At 36.2% G+C, this 16864-nt stretch overlaps 1 protein-coding gene across 1 annotated transcript in view; it reads right to left on the bottom strand.

Moving 5' to 3' along the window:
* LOC125931257 (cilia- and flagella-associated protein 47-like) overlaps positions 1-16864 on the bottom strand; it is a 111817-nt gene that overhangs the window by 84460 nt on the left and 10493 nt on the right. Inside the window, exons 6-8 of the mRNA XM_049643221.1 lie at positions 16542-16677; positions 14199-14252; positions 11577-11671 (exon numbers count right to left, since the gene is read on the bottom strand). Coding sequence (XP_049499178.1) covers positions 11577-11671; positions 14199-14252; positions 16542-16677 — 285 coding nt within the window. The remainder of the gene's footprint in view (positions 1-11576; positions 11672-14198; positions 14253-16541; positions 16678-16864) is intronic.

The following is a 16864-nucleotide window of genomic DNA, read 5'->3' as shown; positions in this document are numbered from 1 at the left end:
GCCATTCCAGTCAAAGATGCCAAATGCACCTATAATTGCCCCCCAGCACTGTTAACTGTACCCAAATCTGGTGCGGTATAGGCACAGAACAGATACAACTAGAATGAAATCAAGCCCCTGATTGCTGGTTTTACATTTGCCTGCTACACAGGTCAACCAACAGAGCATCCATTGGCTATTTACATCTGCACACGCACGCACACACACACGCACACGCACACGCACACACATGCAGACACAAAGATAACTTACAGCTAGCTATAGTGGAGAATATCTGAAATGATTAGAAACCAGATAATCAATGTGCCTCACTGGCACAAATTTATAGAACAAAATCTCATAGGGTATACCGACTCTGCAGGGTTTTTTTTATGTTCTTCTCAGTGGTACACTGAATTTCATTACAATACACTAAGTAAATCCCCCTTTAAAATACCCAGTAAAGGCAGAACAATTCAAAATCTTAAGGAATGTGTGGCACACTAAAGAACTAAGTACATATAATTTATTTTAGTTTTACAATAAATTTTTGGAATCCTAGAAGAGCCACAATCTAAACATTAGAAACAGATTAATAAGGGGGTGCCTGGGGGCGCCTGGGTGGCGCAGTCGGTTAAGCCTCCGACTTCAGCCAGGTCACGATCTCGCAGTCCGTGGGTTCGCGCCCCGCGTCAGGCTCTGGGCCGATGGCTCGGAGCCTGGAGCCTGTTTCCGATTCTGTGTCTCCCTCTCTCTCTGCCCCTCCCCCGTTCATGCTCTGTCTCTCTCTGTCCCAAAAATAAATAAAAAACGTTGAAAAAAAAAATTAAAAAAAAAAAATAAGGGGGTGCCTGGGTGGCTCAGTGGGTCAAGCATCTGACTTTGGCTCAGGTCATGATCTCACAGTCCATGGGTTCAAGCCCCATGTTGGGCTCTGTGCTAATAGCTCAGAGCCTGGAGCCTGCTTCAGATTCTGTGTCTCCCTCTCTCTCTGCCCCTCCCCTGCTCACACTGTCTCGCTCTCTCTCTCTTGCTCTCTCTCTCAAAAACAAATGTTATTTTTTTAAAAAAATAGATTAATAAGTTTTTAATTGTCGGCAGTGTTAAATAGCAAACTGAACTCAATAAATGAAAATACCAAATTGCATATGCATCATCCCAAAACGTCATGTAACAAACTTAAATTGGATTATATCTTTCTCTAATTTTTAGTGACCCTTAACTTAAAATGCTTTTGTGGATGAATGATGATATTAAAAACACTGTATATATTTCCACTAATAAAAATATGAAATCATGATATAGACTTACTCAGAAAATATATAAATTTATCTTAACATACTTAAAAGTGTACAGATTACTGCACAAAGTAGTTTCTTTCTCTTCTTTTCCTTAGTTTCTTATTGAAGAATATCTGTGTGTAGGTGTGTGTGTGTGTGTGTGTGTCTGTGTGTCTGTGTGTTTGCATATTTCTGTGTACATACAAGATGCAGGCATTGGGTAGGAGAAAGACATGATGCTTTAAAATATTAACTTGTCACAAAAAGGATTATTTAGTTTTTATTGTGAGTTACTATCTTTATCACAATTACAAGAGTATAGATCTGAAAAAAATAAAACAAAAATAATCCCACAAAGCTTATATTGAAAATTACCATTCCATTCTCTCCACCATCATATACTTGCACACATACACACACTAAACACATATACAAATCCAGACGCAATCATTTTCAACTCTCTTAGTGGTTTTAGGTTTACCTCAACATAGGGAAATAATCTATATAGACTAATAAAACAAGCCTCAATGAATTTAAATTTATTTAAATAATATATAGTCCCAAGTCACAATGGGATTACATTAGAAATCAATAGCACAAGGAAATCTGGTAAATTCACAAATACGTGAAAATTAAACAACACATCCTAAATAACCAATGGGTCAAGGAGAAAACTTACAAAAGAAACTGCAAAACACTCTGATGAGCAGAAATGAAAATGCAACGAATCAAAACTTTAATACAGGTAAAACAATGCTTAGAGGGAAATGTAGAGCTATAAAACCTTCATAAAAAAATGAGAAAGATCTCAAATCAATACCCTAACCTTCCATCATAAAAAAAAAAAAAGGAAAAAGCAAAAACAAAGCAAAGTGAAACTAAAGTAAACAGAAGGAAGTAAATGATAAAGGATGAAGTGGAAATATATGAAAGAATCAAACACACTACAGAAAATCAACTACACCAAATATTGAATCTTGAAAATATTAACCAAACTGACAAAACCTTTAGATAGGCTGACCAAGATGAAAAGAGAGATGACTCAATTCTAAAATAAAGTCAGAAATAAAAGAAGGAACATTATTACCTATCCCACAAAAATAAAAATAGTAAGAGAACATCACAAATAACTGTATACCAACAAATTAGATAACTTAGATAAAACTTCTCTAGAAGAAACAGAAAATTTGACCACTTTCACCCATTAAGTGGCTGAAGGTGGTCAAAAAATACAAACTTCCAGTTACATACAATATAAGCCCTGGGGATATAATGTATAGCATGCGGACTATTATTAACAATACTGTTTTGTTATATTTCAAAGTTGCTAAGATAGATCTTAAAAGTTCTCATCACAAGGAAAAACCCTGTAACTATATGAGGTGATAGGTGTTAACCAAACTTACTGTGGTGATCACTTCTCAACATATACACATATCAAGTCATTATGTTGTACACCTAAAATTAATACATGTTATATGCCAATTATATCTCAATTAAAAAAAAAACAACAACAGGGAAACTTGCCAGGAAGAAGTATAAGAGAAAACTATTAAGATATAGATAACAGGGGGCAGGGGAAGTAGGGGAAACTTACTGGTCTTAGTTTTCTGAAGGGAAGTCAGAGAACTGATTAGAGCAAATCACAAAGTTCCCAAGTGAGAAAACATAAATACTAAAGGAATAAAAGGTCATTTCAGAATGAACAACAGGAAATTAGATGAGCATGCAAGAGGCTCCATCCAAAGTGGGACCTAAGTCAGAGGAAACTCATATGAAATCTGGAAACGAAATCTAAAAGTCAACACTAATGAAGAATTGAAGAATTAGAAACAAGAGAAACTCTCCTTTTGTTCTGGATGCTATAAATTTTCATTAAGAGGAATATATGCAAAATTACTTTTTTAAAGTCTGCCCATGATTTGATCTCATACAGAAATGCTATTCATGCTTAAGAACTGGGATGATGGATATATTAAATAAAATGATAAAATCAAGCCACCTCCAGTGACAAGACTTTAATTTTTTGAGGTGTCTTATACAGATGCATATTTATTTCACGATAATGTTTCCCCAAACTTTACAAAATTCTGACAAATATCAATTTTTCTTTTTTTCCATTGTATTGTGGGTTTTTATTTTGCCTCTATAGATACCCTTGTAGACATAATTAGTTAAGTATCTAGAAATTATCCCCCAAATAAATTTAATCCCAGAAGAAACTAATTGTGACTGCAAATTTCTTCCTACAAATATAGAAAATGGAACAGAAAAGAGATCACATAAAAATAGTAATTGACATTTTGATGAGTGTAACTATAAAATTGAAGATTTTGAGTGCTAATGACTAGGAAAAAAGTTAATAAAACCTAAAGATTAAATACAAAAATTTTGTGTCCATTGGCTAAAGGAAGATGTATTATTCTTCACCATGTTTGGATTCCTAACATGGTATCATGAAGGTCCAGTGGTCAGGAGGCTGAGGATATAACACTGTATTATTCAAGCTCTATAGCTCAACAGCAGGGAGCTTTAACAAGTCACTTAGCCTGGCTGTGCATCAGCTTGTATGACTAGAGAAGGGGGGAGGAAAATCTAAGGTCTCAATGCTTGTATTATTGGATTCATGTGGAAATAAAGTGATATTAGATATGAGAGAACTTTATAAACTCTAAGTACTATATAATTATCAATTAAAGGATTGTTACCATAATTTCAAAAAGAAATGAAAAATTTAAATAGGTATATAACAAGCAAATACATGAATTAGTAATTTAAAATAGATATGACAAAGGAAAGCCCAGGACCAGAGGACTTCAATGGAGAAATGTACCACTATATTATGAAGATTTACAATCCAATCCTTCACAAATTCTTTCAAAATTAGAAGAGAACACTTCTCAACTCATTCTACGAAGCCAATATTACTGATACTAAAACCAAAGACAGCTGAAGGAAGGAAACTACAGACCAATATTCCTTGTGAACACAGATGCAAAACCCCTCAAGAAAATATTTAGGAAACTGAATGCAGCAATATATAAAAAGGATTATACTCTAAGTAAAATGATCAAGTGGGATTTATCCCTGGAATGTAAGGTTGGTTTAACATACAGAAATCAATCAATATAATGCACCATATTAATAGAGGGTAAAATCGAGACCATCAAAATAGATGCCAAATTTTTTTACAAAATCCAACTTTCTTTCATGATCAAAATTCTCAACTAGGAATAGAAGGTACCTTCCTCAACCTGATAAAAAAAATCTACCCCCAAAAAATGCTAACATCATATTTAAAGGTGAAAGATGGATGTTTTCCTCCTAATACCAAGGAACAAGTTCAGATGTTTGTTCTCACCACTTCTAAACCACATTATACTGGAGGTTCTAGAAATCAGGGAGGAAAAAAGTAAAAGGAATCCAGAATGGAAAGGAAGAAGTAAAATTTTCTTTATTTACAGAAATCATATTCTGGTGGACACAAAATTCTAAGATTCTAAGGAATCTACTAACAAACCATTTACAAAATACTAGGTCAACATTTAAAATCAATTGTTTATACACTTAACATGAACAATTTGCAAATAAAATTTTTAAAAATCTCATTTACAATAGCATTAAAATATTAAAAATGAAATTAATAAAGAAGTGGGAAATGTGTATACTGAAAACCACGAAACAATGTTGAAAGAAATTAAAGACCTAAATAAATGCAAAGAGACCCCATGTTCATTGATTAGATGACTTAATATTGTTAAAATGGCAAACTCCCCAAAGTGATTTATAGATTTTTCACAATCCTTATCAAAATCCAAGCTGGACTTTTTTGTAGTAATTGGAAAGGTAATTCTAAAATTCGTATGGAACTTCATAGGACACAAATTTGCCAAAACTGTTGATGAAGGGCTCACATTTTCCAATTTCAAAAATTACTACAAAATTACTATGCTAATCAAGACATTGTGTTGTTGGAATAAGACATCTAGATCAGTGGAACAGAACTGAAACTCCACAGATAAACACTTATATTTATGTTTAACTGATTTTATTTTTTTGAAATCCGATGTCTCACTTTAAAAAGATTTTTTTAATGTTTATTTATTTTTGAGACAGAGAGAGAGAGCATGAGCAGAGGAGGGACAGAGAGAGAGTTAACACAAAATCCAAAGCAGACTCCAGGCTCTGAGCCTTCAGCACAGAACCAGACACAGGGCTCGAACCCATGAACTGTGAGATCATGACCTGAGCTGAATTTGGACGCTTACCTGACTGAGCCACCCAGGCGCCCCATTTTTTATTTTATTTTTTTTTAATTTTTTTTTTTCAACGTTTATTTATTTTTGGGACAGAGAGAGACAGAGCATGAACGGGGGAGGGACAGAGAGAGAGGGAGACACAGAATCGGAAACAGGCTCCAGGCTCTGAGCCATCAGCCCAGAGCCTGACGTGGGGCTCGAACTCACAGACCGTGAGATCATGACCTGGCTGAAGTCAGACGCTTAACCGACTGCGCCACCCAGGCGCCCCCATTTTTTATTTTAGACAAGGGTTCCAATGCAATTTAATGGGGTAAAATAATATTTTAAATAAATTCTCCTGGAACAAATGGACATTGCATGCAAAAGAATGAAACTAGACTTTTATCTTACATCATACACAAAAATAATTCAAAATGGATCATACGGATGCCTGGGTGACTCAATCGGTTAATCACCCAATTCCTGATTTCAGATCAGGTAATGATCTCATGGTAAGTTGGGAGATCAAGTCCATGTCAGGCTCTGCACTGGGTGTAGAGTCTGCTTAAGATTCCCTCTCTCCCTCTCCTTCTGCCCCTGCCTCCCTCTCACTCTCCCTCAAAAAAAAAAAAAAAAAAAAAAAAAAATGAATCATAGACCTAAACATAAGAGCTAACACAATAAAACTCCCAGAAGCAAACATAAAAACCTTTATGACTTAGGTTAGGTAATAGCTTCTTAGATATGACATCAAAAAGCACAAATGAAAAAAAAAAAAATAGATACACTGGATTTCTGTCACGTGTGTTTTACATTAGCAAATGATAATACCCAGTATAAAGAAGAAGATGTGAAGAAAAGACAGCATGGTGCTACATTAGGATGAAAGTTTTCTACTATAACTCCAAGGTCAAGAATAAGGCCAGGTAGCTAGTATGTGTGCAATAAATATTTGTTGAATGATGATTATTGATGGAAATATAAATTGATACACATTTACTGTGGCAATGTGGATATATGTGCCAATAATTAAAATGCACATCCCCTTTCCTCATTAATGTCAATTCTAACTATCCAAAAGAAAAAAGACAATAAGCTCTCAGAAATGAATGTGCAGGTTTATGCACTGCATTTTAATTTACTTATTGAATAGGTACTTACTGATTGTCTGATGGGTGCAAAAAAATATACTAATGCTACAAATGTAATTGTTGAATTACATATCAAACCATTTTCCCCCCTTTGAATAATAATATGGTTGATGGCATAAAGATATTTGACTAGATAAAAAAAAAATCTACATCTATGTTGGATTAAAATTTATTTTAAATTAGTACTAGAAAGATATTTCCCAACACGGGCTTAAAACATAGGTTGCTTCACAGAAAACTAGGAATAAGATAAGCCAAGAAAATAATGTCACCTTGTTCTGGAAATTCTAAACAATGTAATGGAAGAAAAATAGGTAAAAATTATAATTATTTAATTGGAAAAGACAATAATTTTGCAGTCTATTACAGTATTCCTAAGAAGTGTAAAATAAATTGAAAAAATAATTAAAAATACTTGAAGTTTAAAAATAGACAGTTTTATAACTCACCAACATTATTTTCAAATTTAAGAACACAAAATACATAAAACCATTTACAGTGCATGAAACAGCATTGAAAAATTACTTCAAAATATTTCAAAATTTTGCTGAGTATCATAAAACACTTTCATAAAAAGGCTTATCTTAGTTCTGAATAGGAAGCTCAATTTTATACAGACATCACTTCCTTGTAATTTTTTTTAAGTTTATTTGAGAGTGCACACGTGCCTGTGTGCACACACAAGCGGGGAAGGGACAGAGAGAGAGGGGGAGAGAGAATCCCCAGCAAACTCCACACTGTTAGCGCAGAGTCCAGTGCAGGGCTCCATCTCAGGAACCATGAGATCATGACCTGAACCGAAATCAAGAGTTGGATGCTTAACTGACTGAGCCACCCAGACGTCCCTGTAATTTTTTTATTAATTTAATGCAACTCATATCAAAATTCCTATATAACTTGTAGCTATAAACTTGAGAAAATGATTCGAAAGTTTATCAGGAAAAATAAAAGTGAAAAATAGCCAATAATATTTTAAAAAGAAAAGAATAGAGGCCACTTATCCCACCAGAGAGCTAAAACAATTTTAACAGTATCAACCAGGCCAAACTGTTAGCAAATAAATCACTACTGTGTTAGGGGGGTTTGTTATATGCGAAGAATCCAAGAAATGCCATTTAAAATGATCTTTCACCTATCAGATTGGTAAAATATTACATGTACATGCATATATAATTGATGCAACCTAGTTGTGCAAATAAAGACAAAGAGCAACATTTACACTGTTACTATGGTTTAATATAACTTGGTATAACCTTTTTTGGAGATCAACTTGGCAATACATATCAACAGCCTAAAATATGTACATAGGGTTTGACCCACCTATTCTCCTTCTGGAAAGATATAATCAAAATAAATAATGTGAAAGCAAACATTTATCTACAAGGATGTTTTCTACAGTATCATTCATAAAGCCAAACAACGGAAAAAATCTTAAGGGTAGAGTAAGAAGGATTAGTTAAGTGACTATAACATGATATAGCTGTTAAATAATAGGATAGATCATCCCTAAAAACCGAAATTGTATTTAGAACACTTAATGACACAAAAAGCTATCCATAACATTTTAATTGATACACTGAGTAAAAAATGCAGATTATAAATAGTTCATAAAGAGGGGTGGCTGTGTGGTGAAGTCAGTTAAGCACCCAACTCCTGATCTCAGCTCAGGTCACGATCTCACAGTTGGTGAGTTCAAGCCCACATCAGCCTCTGCACTGATGGCACAGAGCCTGCTTGGGATTCTCTCTCCTTCTCTCTGCCCCTCCCCTACTTGTACATGCTCGCCCTCTCTCTCTTAAAAAATAAACTTTAAAAATATAACAAACAGCTCAAAAAGTATTGAGCTGTATTATTTCATTCTAATTATAGATGTAGAAATACAAAAATATAGATAGAGGAAAAGGAAGAAAAACAGAGCTCTAAATATAATCAGAGGTCATTGTTAAGTAATAGGATTTATTTATTGTTTATTTTTTTCTCTCCACTCTTCTAAACTTCCCATTTAACTTTGGCAGTAAACTTTAATAAGCAGGAAGAGAGTATCATTGACACACCAGATTAAAATATAAGTTGATGCTGGCAAAACTTGCAAATAGTGTATATGAGAGTTGAGTAGATATTAGAATACTCTAAAAATGAGAAAGATAAACATCTTCTGAATCTCTTCAAATCACTTGTTAATTATGCTTTTTGTCTGAATTAGAAAGACAAATTAGAAATACCTTGACAATATTTCATGAACTTCAAAGTCCTCTGCTGAAAAGATAAAAATCTAAATAATATTTACACTTCGTTATTTTCTAATAGCCTAAAGTAGGCCAAAGAAAAGTATTTGCAAGATAATTTCCAAATAAAGAAAAGATGGTCTCTCTCCTCTTGATAACCTTGCTAAAAAGTACCTATCTAGAGAGGCACCTTGATGGCTCAGTCAGTTAAGCATCCAACTTTGGCTCAGGTCATGATCTCATGGTTCATGGGTTCAAGCCCTGTGTCAAGCTCTGTGTTGACAGCTCGGAAGCTACAGCCTGCTTCGGATTCTGTGTCTCCATCTCTCTCTGCCCCTCCTCTGCTTGCACTCTATCTCTCTCAAAAATAAACAACAACAAAAACCTTTTTTTAAAGTAGCTATCTAGAGAACAGATTGGCAGTTGCCAGAGTGTAGGTGGGTGGGGGGATAGGTGATGGGGATTAAGAGTACACTTATTGTGATGAGCACTGAGTAATGTATAGAATTATCAAATCATTATACCATACACCTGAAATTAATATAAAACTGTATGTTAATTATACTTCAATTTTAAAAAATAAAAAAATTTTCTTCCAAAAATGTAAAACTATCTAAATATCACTGTTCATTAATGTAGATGAATAATTACTTTACCAAACCTATGGAAATCAAATATAGTATAGTATGCATCTGAGTATACTTAATGTTGTGTTTAAGATGAAAAATTTCATTTTCTCTAATGTCAGAAAAGTAGCTTTTGCTACCTCATTCACTACACTTGCCTCAAACTAGAAAAGACACAAGAGTGAACTCTGTAGACAATATCATTCCATGTGAATCACATGTGCACAAAACCTACAAAAAATATCCCAACTAATGTACTTTACTTAAAAAAGCAAAATTAGGGGCTCCTGGGTGGCTCAGTCAGTTAAGGGTCCGACTTCTGCTCAGATCATGAACTCAGGATTCATGAGTTCCAGCCCCGCTTCAGGCTCTGTGCTGACAACTGGGAGGCTGGAGCCTGCTTCAGATTCTGTCTCCCTCTCTCTCTGCCCCTCCCCCGCTTGTGCTCTGTTTTCCTCTCAAAAATAAATAAACATTAAAAAAAAAAAAAGCAAAATTAATCTCTAGCATTTTCTTAAATCTAACCATATCTTCACATTTTCTTTTCTTTTTCTTCCTGAAAGCTACATGACAGCCATCATTGTTCTTAAAATAGGACTTCAATCTCAGGAAACCGTACTTCAGTGACATTACTAAGAATGGATCATTAGGCGCACCTAACCTGGGTGGCTCAGTCAGATGAGCGTCTGACTTAGGCTCAGGTCATGACCTCACAGTCTGTGAGTTCGAGCCCTGCATAGGGCTCTCTGCTGTCAGCACAGAGCCTGCTTCAGATCCTCATCCCCCCTCTCTGCACCTCCCCCACTTGCTCTCTTTCTTTCAGAAATAAACATTTTTTTTAAAATGGATCATTAAAGATAGTACTTTGCATTCAACACACTTTCTAACTGTATTATTATTTTTGCTTAGTTCTTTCTATTTTATACCTGTTGGGTACAAGGCATCATGCTAGTCATGCTGGAATAAAAAGTGTTTTGACATAAGAGTCTTATACTCTAACTGCCATAGAGAAGTCTGATTCTTGTTTAGGAGGATACAGCAACGTTGGTGAGGGAAACAAAGGCAAGAGAAACTTAGCTTAAATTAAATCTCCTTATAGCATGCAGCTCACTGACAGACACCTGAAACATGTAGAGCATGACCTTCCTCAAGCAACTCATGGCTGCCTGACTTCCTTAATGTTTTTGTTTTATTAAAGACTAAAAGTAACCTTATCTTAATAATAGCTAGCCCCTCAAGGTCCTGAAAGCCTTGCTTTCAAATTCCCTAGAAACTTATACTATCCCTAACCTATACTAACTTAAAAGTCTATCATCGGTCACTCCTCACAACCCCAGTGCAGCTCTTTCTGCCCACGGTTCCTGTCCCCGTGCTTTAATAAAATCACCTTTTTGTACCAAAGATGTCTTAACAATTCTTAGCCATGTGCTCAAGAACCCCATCAACATGACTTCTCACATTGAGAGTAGCAAGAAGCTCTCTCCTGGCACTTTTGCAAAACTTCTGAAGTAAAAATATATGAGAAATGGCTCCTGAAATTTTGCCAGTGGTACCCCTTGTTCCTGGGCATATTCCAGGAAAGGTGTTTTCTTTGATTTTGTTTGTTGTTTTGAAATTACTAAACATCAAGGGATACTATAAAAAGAACCAGAATCATAGGAACCCCTCTTAAATCCTCACAGCACATCTTTGGTAATTTCAAGTAGTGATTCTAAAAGCATTAAACATACCCATTTAAATGTAAGTACAAAGCACATGCTAGCTCAAATATAAGTGATTTTGGGGTTAGCCTCAACTTTCCTTCATAACATGCCATATACTGAACTTTGTAAAGAACGTAACTGAGACCCTAGGTTCCTTGTATGTGTTTTCTGTACCTCATGAGACTCTGGAAGCATGAGCCAGACAGCTCTAGTAATCATTTTACCGAATTAAAAGGTATACCAAGGCATGTTTACAAGTAAGAAAAAGACCCACCACAAAAAGAGCTTAGATGACCTTTGAGAGCTTCTGAGTTAGGATTATCTAATTCCACTACTCCCCAGTAAAATGAGTAATAGAAAGCTGAACATACTTCTTTGGGAGAAAATGCTATGCCACATTCCAGAGATGTCCCTTCCTCTACCTCCAGAGAATATATGTCAGGAAATGCAGGGTCTGTGAAATGCCCTAAAAGACATAAAAAAGAACATTTTTTAAAGTCAGATACATATCTATAATACCACTGTTAAATGTGGAAAATGAAACTTTGAGAAACCTCATAGGCATGTCTATAACAATCAAAAAGCAGTTGCTAAAGTATCTGTGCAGGGCTTCATAAACTCGCTGTTGGTTAAAAAATTGCTCCTAATACCATGGTTCTAATCAGCCAAATTGACATTCAAAAATGGAACAAACATATTTAATCAGCAAATGGACGGTAAACCCAGTTTTAAAAACCTCCAAAGTCGAAGCAGCATATCACAGTCATATTCAGATGAATGTAGAAAGGAATGAAGGTCAAAGTCAGGTAATGGACCGAATCGTAGATCCAAGAAAGTGAGGGTCTCATTCTCCAGCAAAGACAGAGCAGCGAAGACCCAGACCTCCTCCTGATGGCTCCAAGTGTCCACAAAGAAGAAAAGCAGAATTTTATACAAGGTCACTCTTTGACAAAATGGAATCACTCTAGATACGAAAGCATTAGGTGAAGATAAAGAAACAACTGTCAAATAATAATGCAAGCTTCAGGGTCAATAATTAAAACCACTTAAATAAATTTCTAAAAGAAGTTCCTGAAAGATCAAATGTTTGTTACAGTAGAACTTCTGTCCTCACTAAACAATTCTAAAAATCCTTTTTTCTCCCTAGAGTTTTCTGATTAACCCAAGGAATGGTAATTATTTCAATCACCTGTCAGGAAAAGAACTTCGATAACTCACTGACTGCACTCTCCTTCAACTTATTCAATTTCACTCACTTTGATGTATAACGTAAAAACCATTAGATGACTGAAAAGCCCATGAAGTGTGTATTAACACCAGCACTGTTTGTAATGTGGGAAAAGATATACATATTATACAGGAAAGAGTACCCACCTAGAATGAGTATATATCTAGAAGACAGAAAATATAATAAAAAGAGGAATAAATATTCATAAATACATTAGGAATATATACAATACAAATAAATTTTCATAAATATCATTGTAATATTTATTAACATATAGTTTATGAAATGCAATAATGCAAGACAGCTTCAAAAAGTATCTCTTAAGTGCCTATAATGTACACAGCACCATATTGGGTAAGTCTAGTAGAAAAGAAAACTTACATAGTCCTTGACCTCAAAGAACTCACAGTGTGGTAGGGGAGTCAAACAGGTACACAGCTCTTTTTGATACAAGACAGAAATTGTTAGTACTATAATGAGACTTACACAATGTCCTAAGTGAGTAAAGATTAAAAAAATAATTTAAACAACTGGACAGGGATGGGGATGGGGTTAATGACTCCTAGGGACTTGTAAGGCTGAAGCTAATTTATAAAAGTGGTGGGATCGCAGGCACCAGGAACAGAAGAAGAAGCATCCTAGGAGAAGGGAACCCAGGGCCACTGGAAGGAAATGTGGAACACAGTCTGGCTACAGCAGAGAGAGAGAGAGAGAGAGAGAGAGAGAGAGAGAGAGAGGGAGGGAGGGAGGGGCGGGAACCTACAAGGGGAAAGATGACTGGAAAGACAAGGTGCAGTCCTACCTAAATGGCTCTCAACACTTCCTCTCCCTTAAGTCCTCTATCCAATAATTGTGAAATGACCATGAGAAAAACCGTCTAATTTGTTGCAGAAGGGTAGTTATGTGGTCAAATACTTAATAATAACAGCATACATTTTTCAGAACACTTTAAGTATAAACTTTATTGTAAATTGTTAATAATTATTAAGATCAAGGGAAGTACTCCTAGACTGTGTCAGCAGCCTACTGCTAAGAATCACTGCTATTGGTAACAGGAAGCCAGCAAAAAGTTTTTTTTAATGTTCATTTACTTATTTTGAGAGAGAAAACATGCACGCCAGCAGAGGAGGGGCAGAGAGAGAGAGAGAGAGAGAGAGAGAGAGAGAATGAATGAATGAATGAATGAATGAATCTCAAGAAGTTTCCGTGCTGTGATACCCTGACGTGGGGCTCAATCTCACAAACTGTGAGACTATGACCTGAGCAGAAATCAAGAGTCAGATGCTTAGCCGACTGAGCCACCCAGGTGCCCCCCAGCAAAACTCTGTGAGCAGAGGACAGATGTGATAAGATCCTTGCTTTAAGGAGACCACTCTCTGAAAAAGGTATGAGGAGAAAAGCTTGGAGGCAAGGGAAAATTGGAAAAGATAAAGAAGTGGCCTAGAAGGAAGGCTTGACCCAGGGCTAAGGCCAAAGTGTAGAAACAAATGCCCTCTGCAGGCTAGCTTTACAGAAGAGCAAAGGGTCTGTGATCCATTGAACAAGGTGCATGAGAGTATATGAGGCAGAGGGCAAGAGTAAAGTGTTAAGCAACTGAAGTCACAATACTGAGACTGAAAAAAAAATATAGACTTCATATGTATTTCCAACTGCCTACTGTAATCATTCCTGAGCTAGGGCACAGTGTCCTCACACAGCATGCTCACCTAAACCTGATCCTCCTTCTATATTACATCAGATATGAAGTGTACTTCCAGTCACCTACCTCTTACAACCAAAAGCCGGGAAACACTGGAGCCTTGCTCCTCTTCCCTAATACCTGTGTCCACACGGTAACCAAGTCAGAGTATTTGTACTATCTCAGGACCGTGGCACTCCCTTCCTTCCCATCTCCAGCACCACTGCCTGTGCTCAGGCTTTCATCAGTTCTCACATTTAGGGCCACAATCCCTCGCTAATCTCCCTCTGGTCTTGCCCTTCTCATTCCCACATGTTCCCCCAGCCCATTCTCAACTTGGCTTCAAAAGAAAAATTAGCAAAATGTGAGCCTAAATCACACCACTGCCTGGATAATATATCCTTTAATGGTGCTGCCTAACCTCGAGGATAAAAGTCCAGAAAAGATCCTTAGTAACCTGGGTCTCACTTGCCTGTGCAGTCCAGTTCCTCCATGCTGTACACATCCTGAACTACTTGCCATATTAACTCATTTCTAGGCCTCTGCTTACACTCGTTCACATATTTCCTTTTCTTGTGTATCTCCTCCTCATTCTTCAAGACTCAGATTAGGCATCAGCTTCTCCAAGAAATCTTTCCTTACTACTGATTCTCAACGAGTTTTCCTGACATATGCTCCCTTAGCATCATGTACTGCCTTGTCTTATAGCATCTGCCATGCTATATGGTAATAACCTGATTTTCTGTCCAGCTGTCCTGTTACAGGTGGTCTTCATTTATCACTTAGATTCAATAGCCATCTTGCTCTGTACTGCTCTGTCCTGAATTCTACAGGTCGATTCAGCTAGACCCCGTTGTTCTTCTGCCTCTGATTCGGTTCAACCACAGGGAGACATAGCAGTGGGATGTCAGAAGGTAGGGGGTATTTATGCTCTCATGTCTTTACTGCATTGGCCACCGTTCTGGCAATCACTGGACTCCATTACAGCTAAAGCTCTTATCAGTTGGTCCCTCTTGCATAGTTTCACTGATCATGAGGCTCCAGTAATATCTTGCCTCCTCTTACTCCTTCAGGTGTGGAGGTAGTAGTAGCTTCCATCCCTTGTTGATTTTTTAAGTTTATTTATTTTTGGGAGAGTGAGAGATTGCACAAGCGGGGGAGGAGCAGAGAGAGAGAGGGAAAGAACCCAAAGCAGGGTGCAGAATCCGAGATGTCAGCAAAGAGCCTGACGCGGGCTCAAACCCATGTACCATGAGATCATGACCTGAGCCACACGGGTGTCCCCCCTTATTGATTTCTTTTAACCCAACTCCCACCTCCATAGATAAATTCCTTCCTTAAATTCTCTTCAGTTAAACCCTTTGAATGAGTGATCTGTTGACTACTGAGACCCTGACTGATAAACTTACTGTTCACTTCTTAAGAACATAGAAAATTTCTTTTCTTTAAAGACTCAAAGTCTAGTATCTAGCCTATAATTGGTATTCAACAAATATTTATGGAAGAAGAAATGACCAAACCAATGGTTGGCAAGATTTTTCTGTAAGGGTCCAGATACTAAATACTGTAGGCTTTTCAAGCCATATGGTTTCTATCACAACTGTTCAACTCTGCCATTATAATATGCAAGGAGCCATAAATAATATGCAAGCAAATGAGTGGGTCTGTACTCCAATAAAACTTTATGTATAAAAACACATTTCAGGCCAGATTTAGCCACAGGCCTTACTGTGCCAACCGCTGGAGTAAACAAATGAAATGTCTTTATAGAAGCACCTATCTTTTGGAGCACATGGGTGGCTCAGTCAGTTAGTGTCCAACTCTTGACTGCAGTTCAGGTCATGATCTCACAGTTTGTGAGATCAAGCCCCGCATTGGGCTCTGTGCTGACAGCTTGGAGCCTGCTTAGGATTTTCTCTCTCCCTCTCTCTCTGCCCCTCCCCTGCTTGTGCTCTCTCTTCCCAAATAAATACATTAAAAACTTAAAAAAAAAAATTTAAAAAAAAGAAGTGCCTATCTTTTAAACTTAATGTGACATAAAGATACTTAATACATGAGTAAACAGATAGCTCTCCACAGACATTTACCTGAAATTCTTGGGCAATCAAAATTAGCAATTAATAATTTCATTTTCATTTATAATATATACTTACACATAACAGTCTTAACTAACTATATTAAATCAACTCATAAGCATAGTTATATGTTATGCATTAGCAAAATATTCTTATATTAATATTGGTATGTTTCCAGAAATAAAACCATGATGAGTTATAGAGTATAACCCATAAGAAAAGCATGCACTGAGTAATTAAAAACATTTAAGAACAATTGCCCTTGACTTACAGTATTTTTCAAAATCGTACCTTAAAGCAACTTAAAACTGTTTAAAAGAGTATTAATATAGTATAAAAAATATACCTAATTTACGTTGGAAGTCCAGAGAAAAATATTCAAAGTCTTGTAGATTAAATTCCACTCTGGCACGTGTTATACCTTTGTTTTTTATTATAAATGGAATAATCTGAGTAGCGCCAACATAGGTACCACTGAAGTTAAATACGCCCTAAAATTTAAAAAAGAGAAAGAATTAGAAAGCAGAGTAATATTCTATGAAAATAATGTAAACCAAAAATTATACTTTAAGAATCTTAAAGTTCTCATCACAAGAAAAAGTATTTAACTATGCTTGGTGAAATACATTAACTGGATTTATTATGGTGATCATTTTGCGACACATACAAATATCAGAT

The sequence above is a fragment of the Panthera uncia genome, chromosome X, assembly GCF_023721935.1.
Source record: "Panthera uncia isolate 11264 chromosome X, Puncia_PCG_1.0, whole genome shotgun sequence".
Lineage (NCBI taxonomy): Eukaryota > Metazoa > Chordata > Mammalia > Carnivora > Felidae > Panthera > Panthera uncia.
Note: the sequence above shows the minus strand (reverse complement) of the source record. Positions and strands in the feature narration are given on the sequence as shown.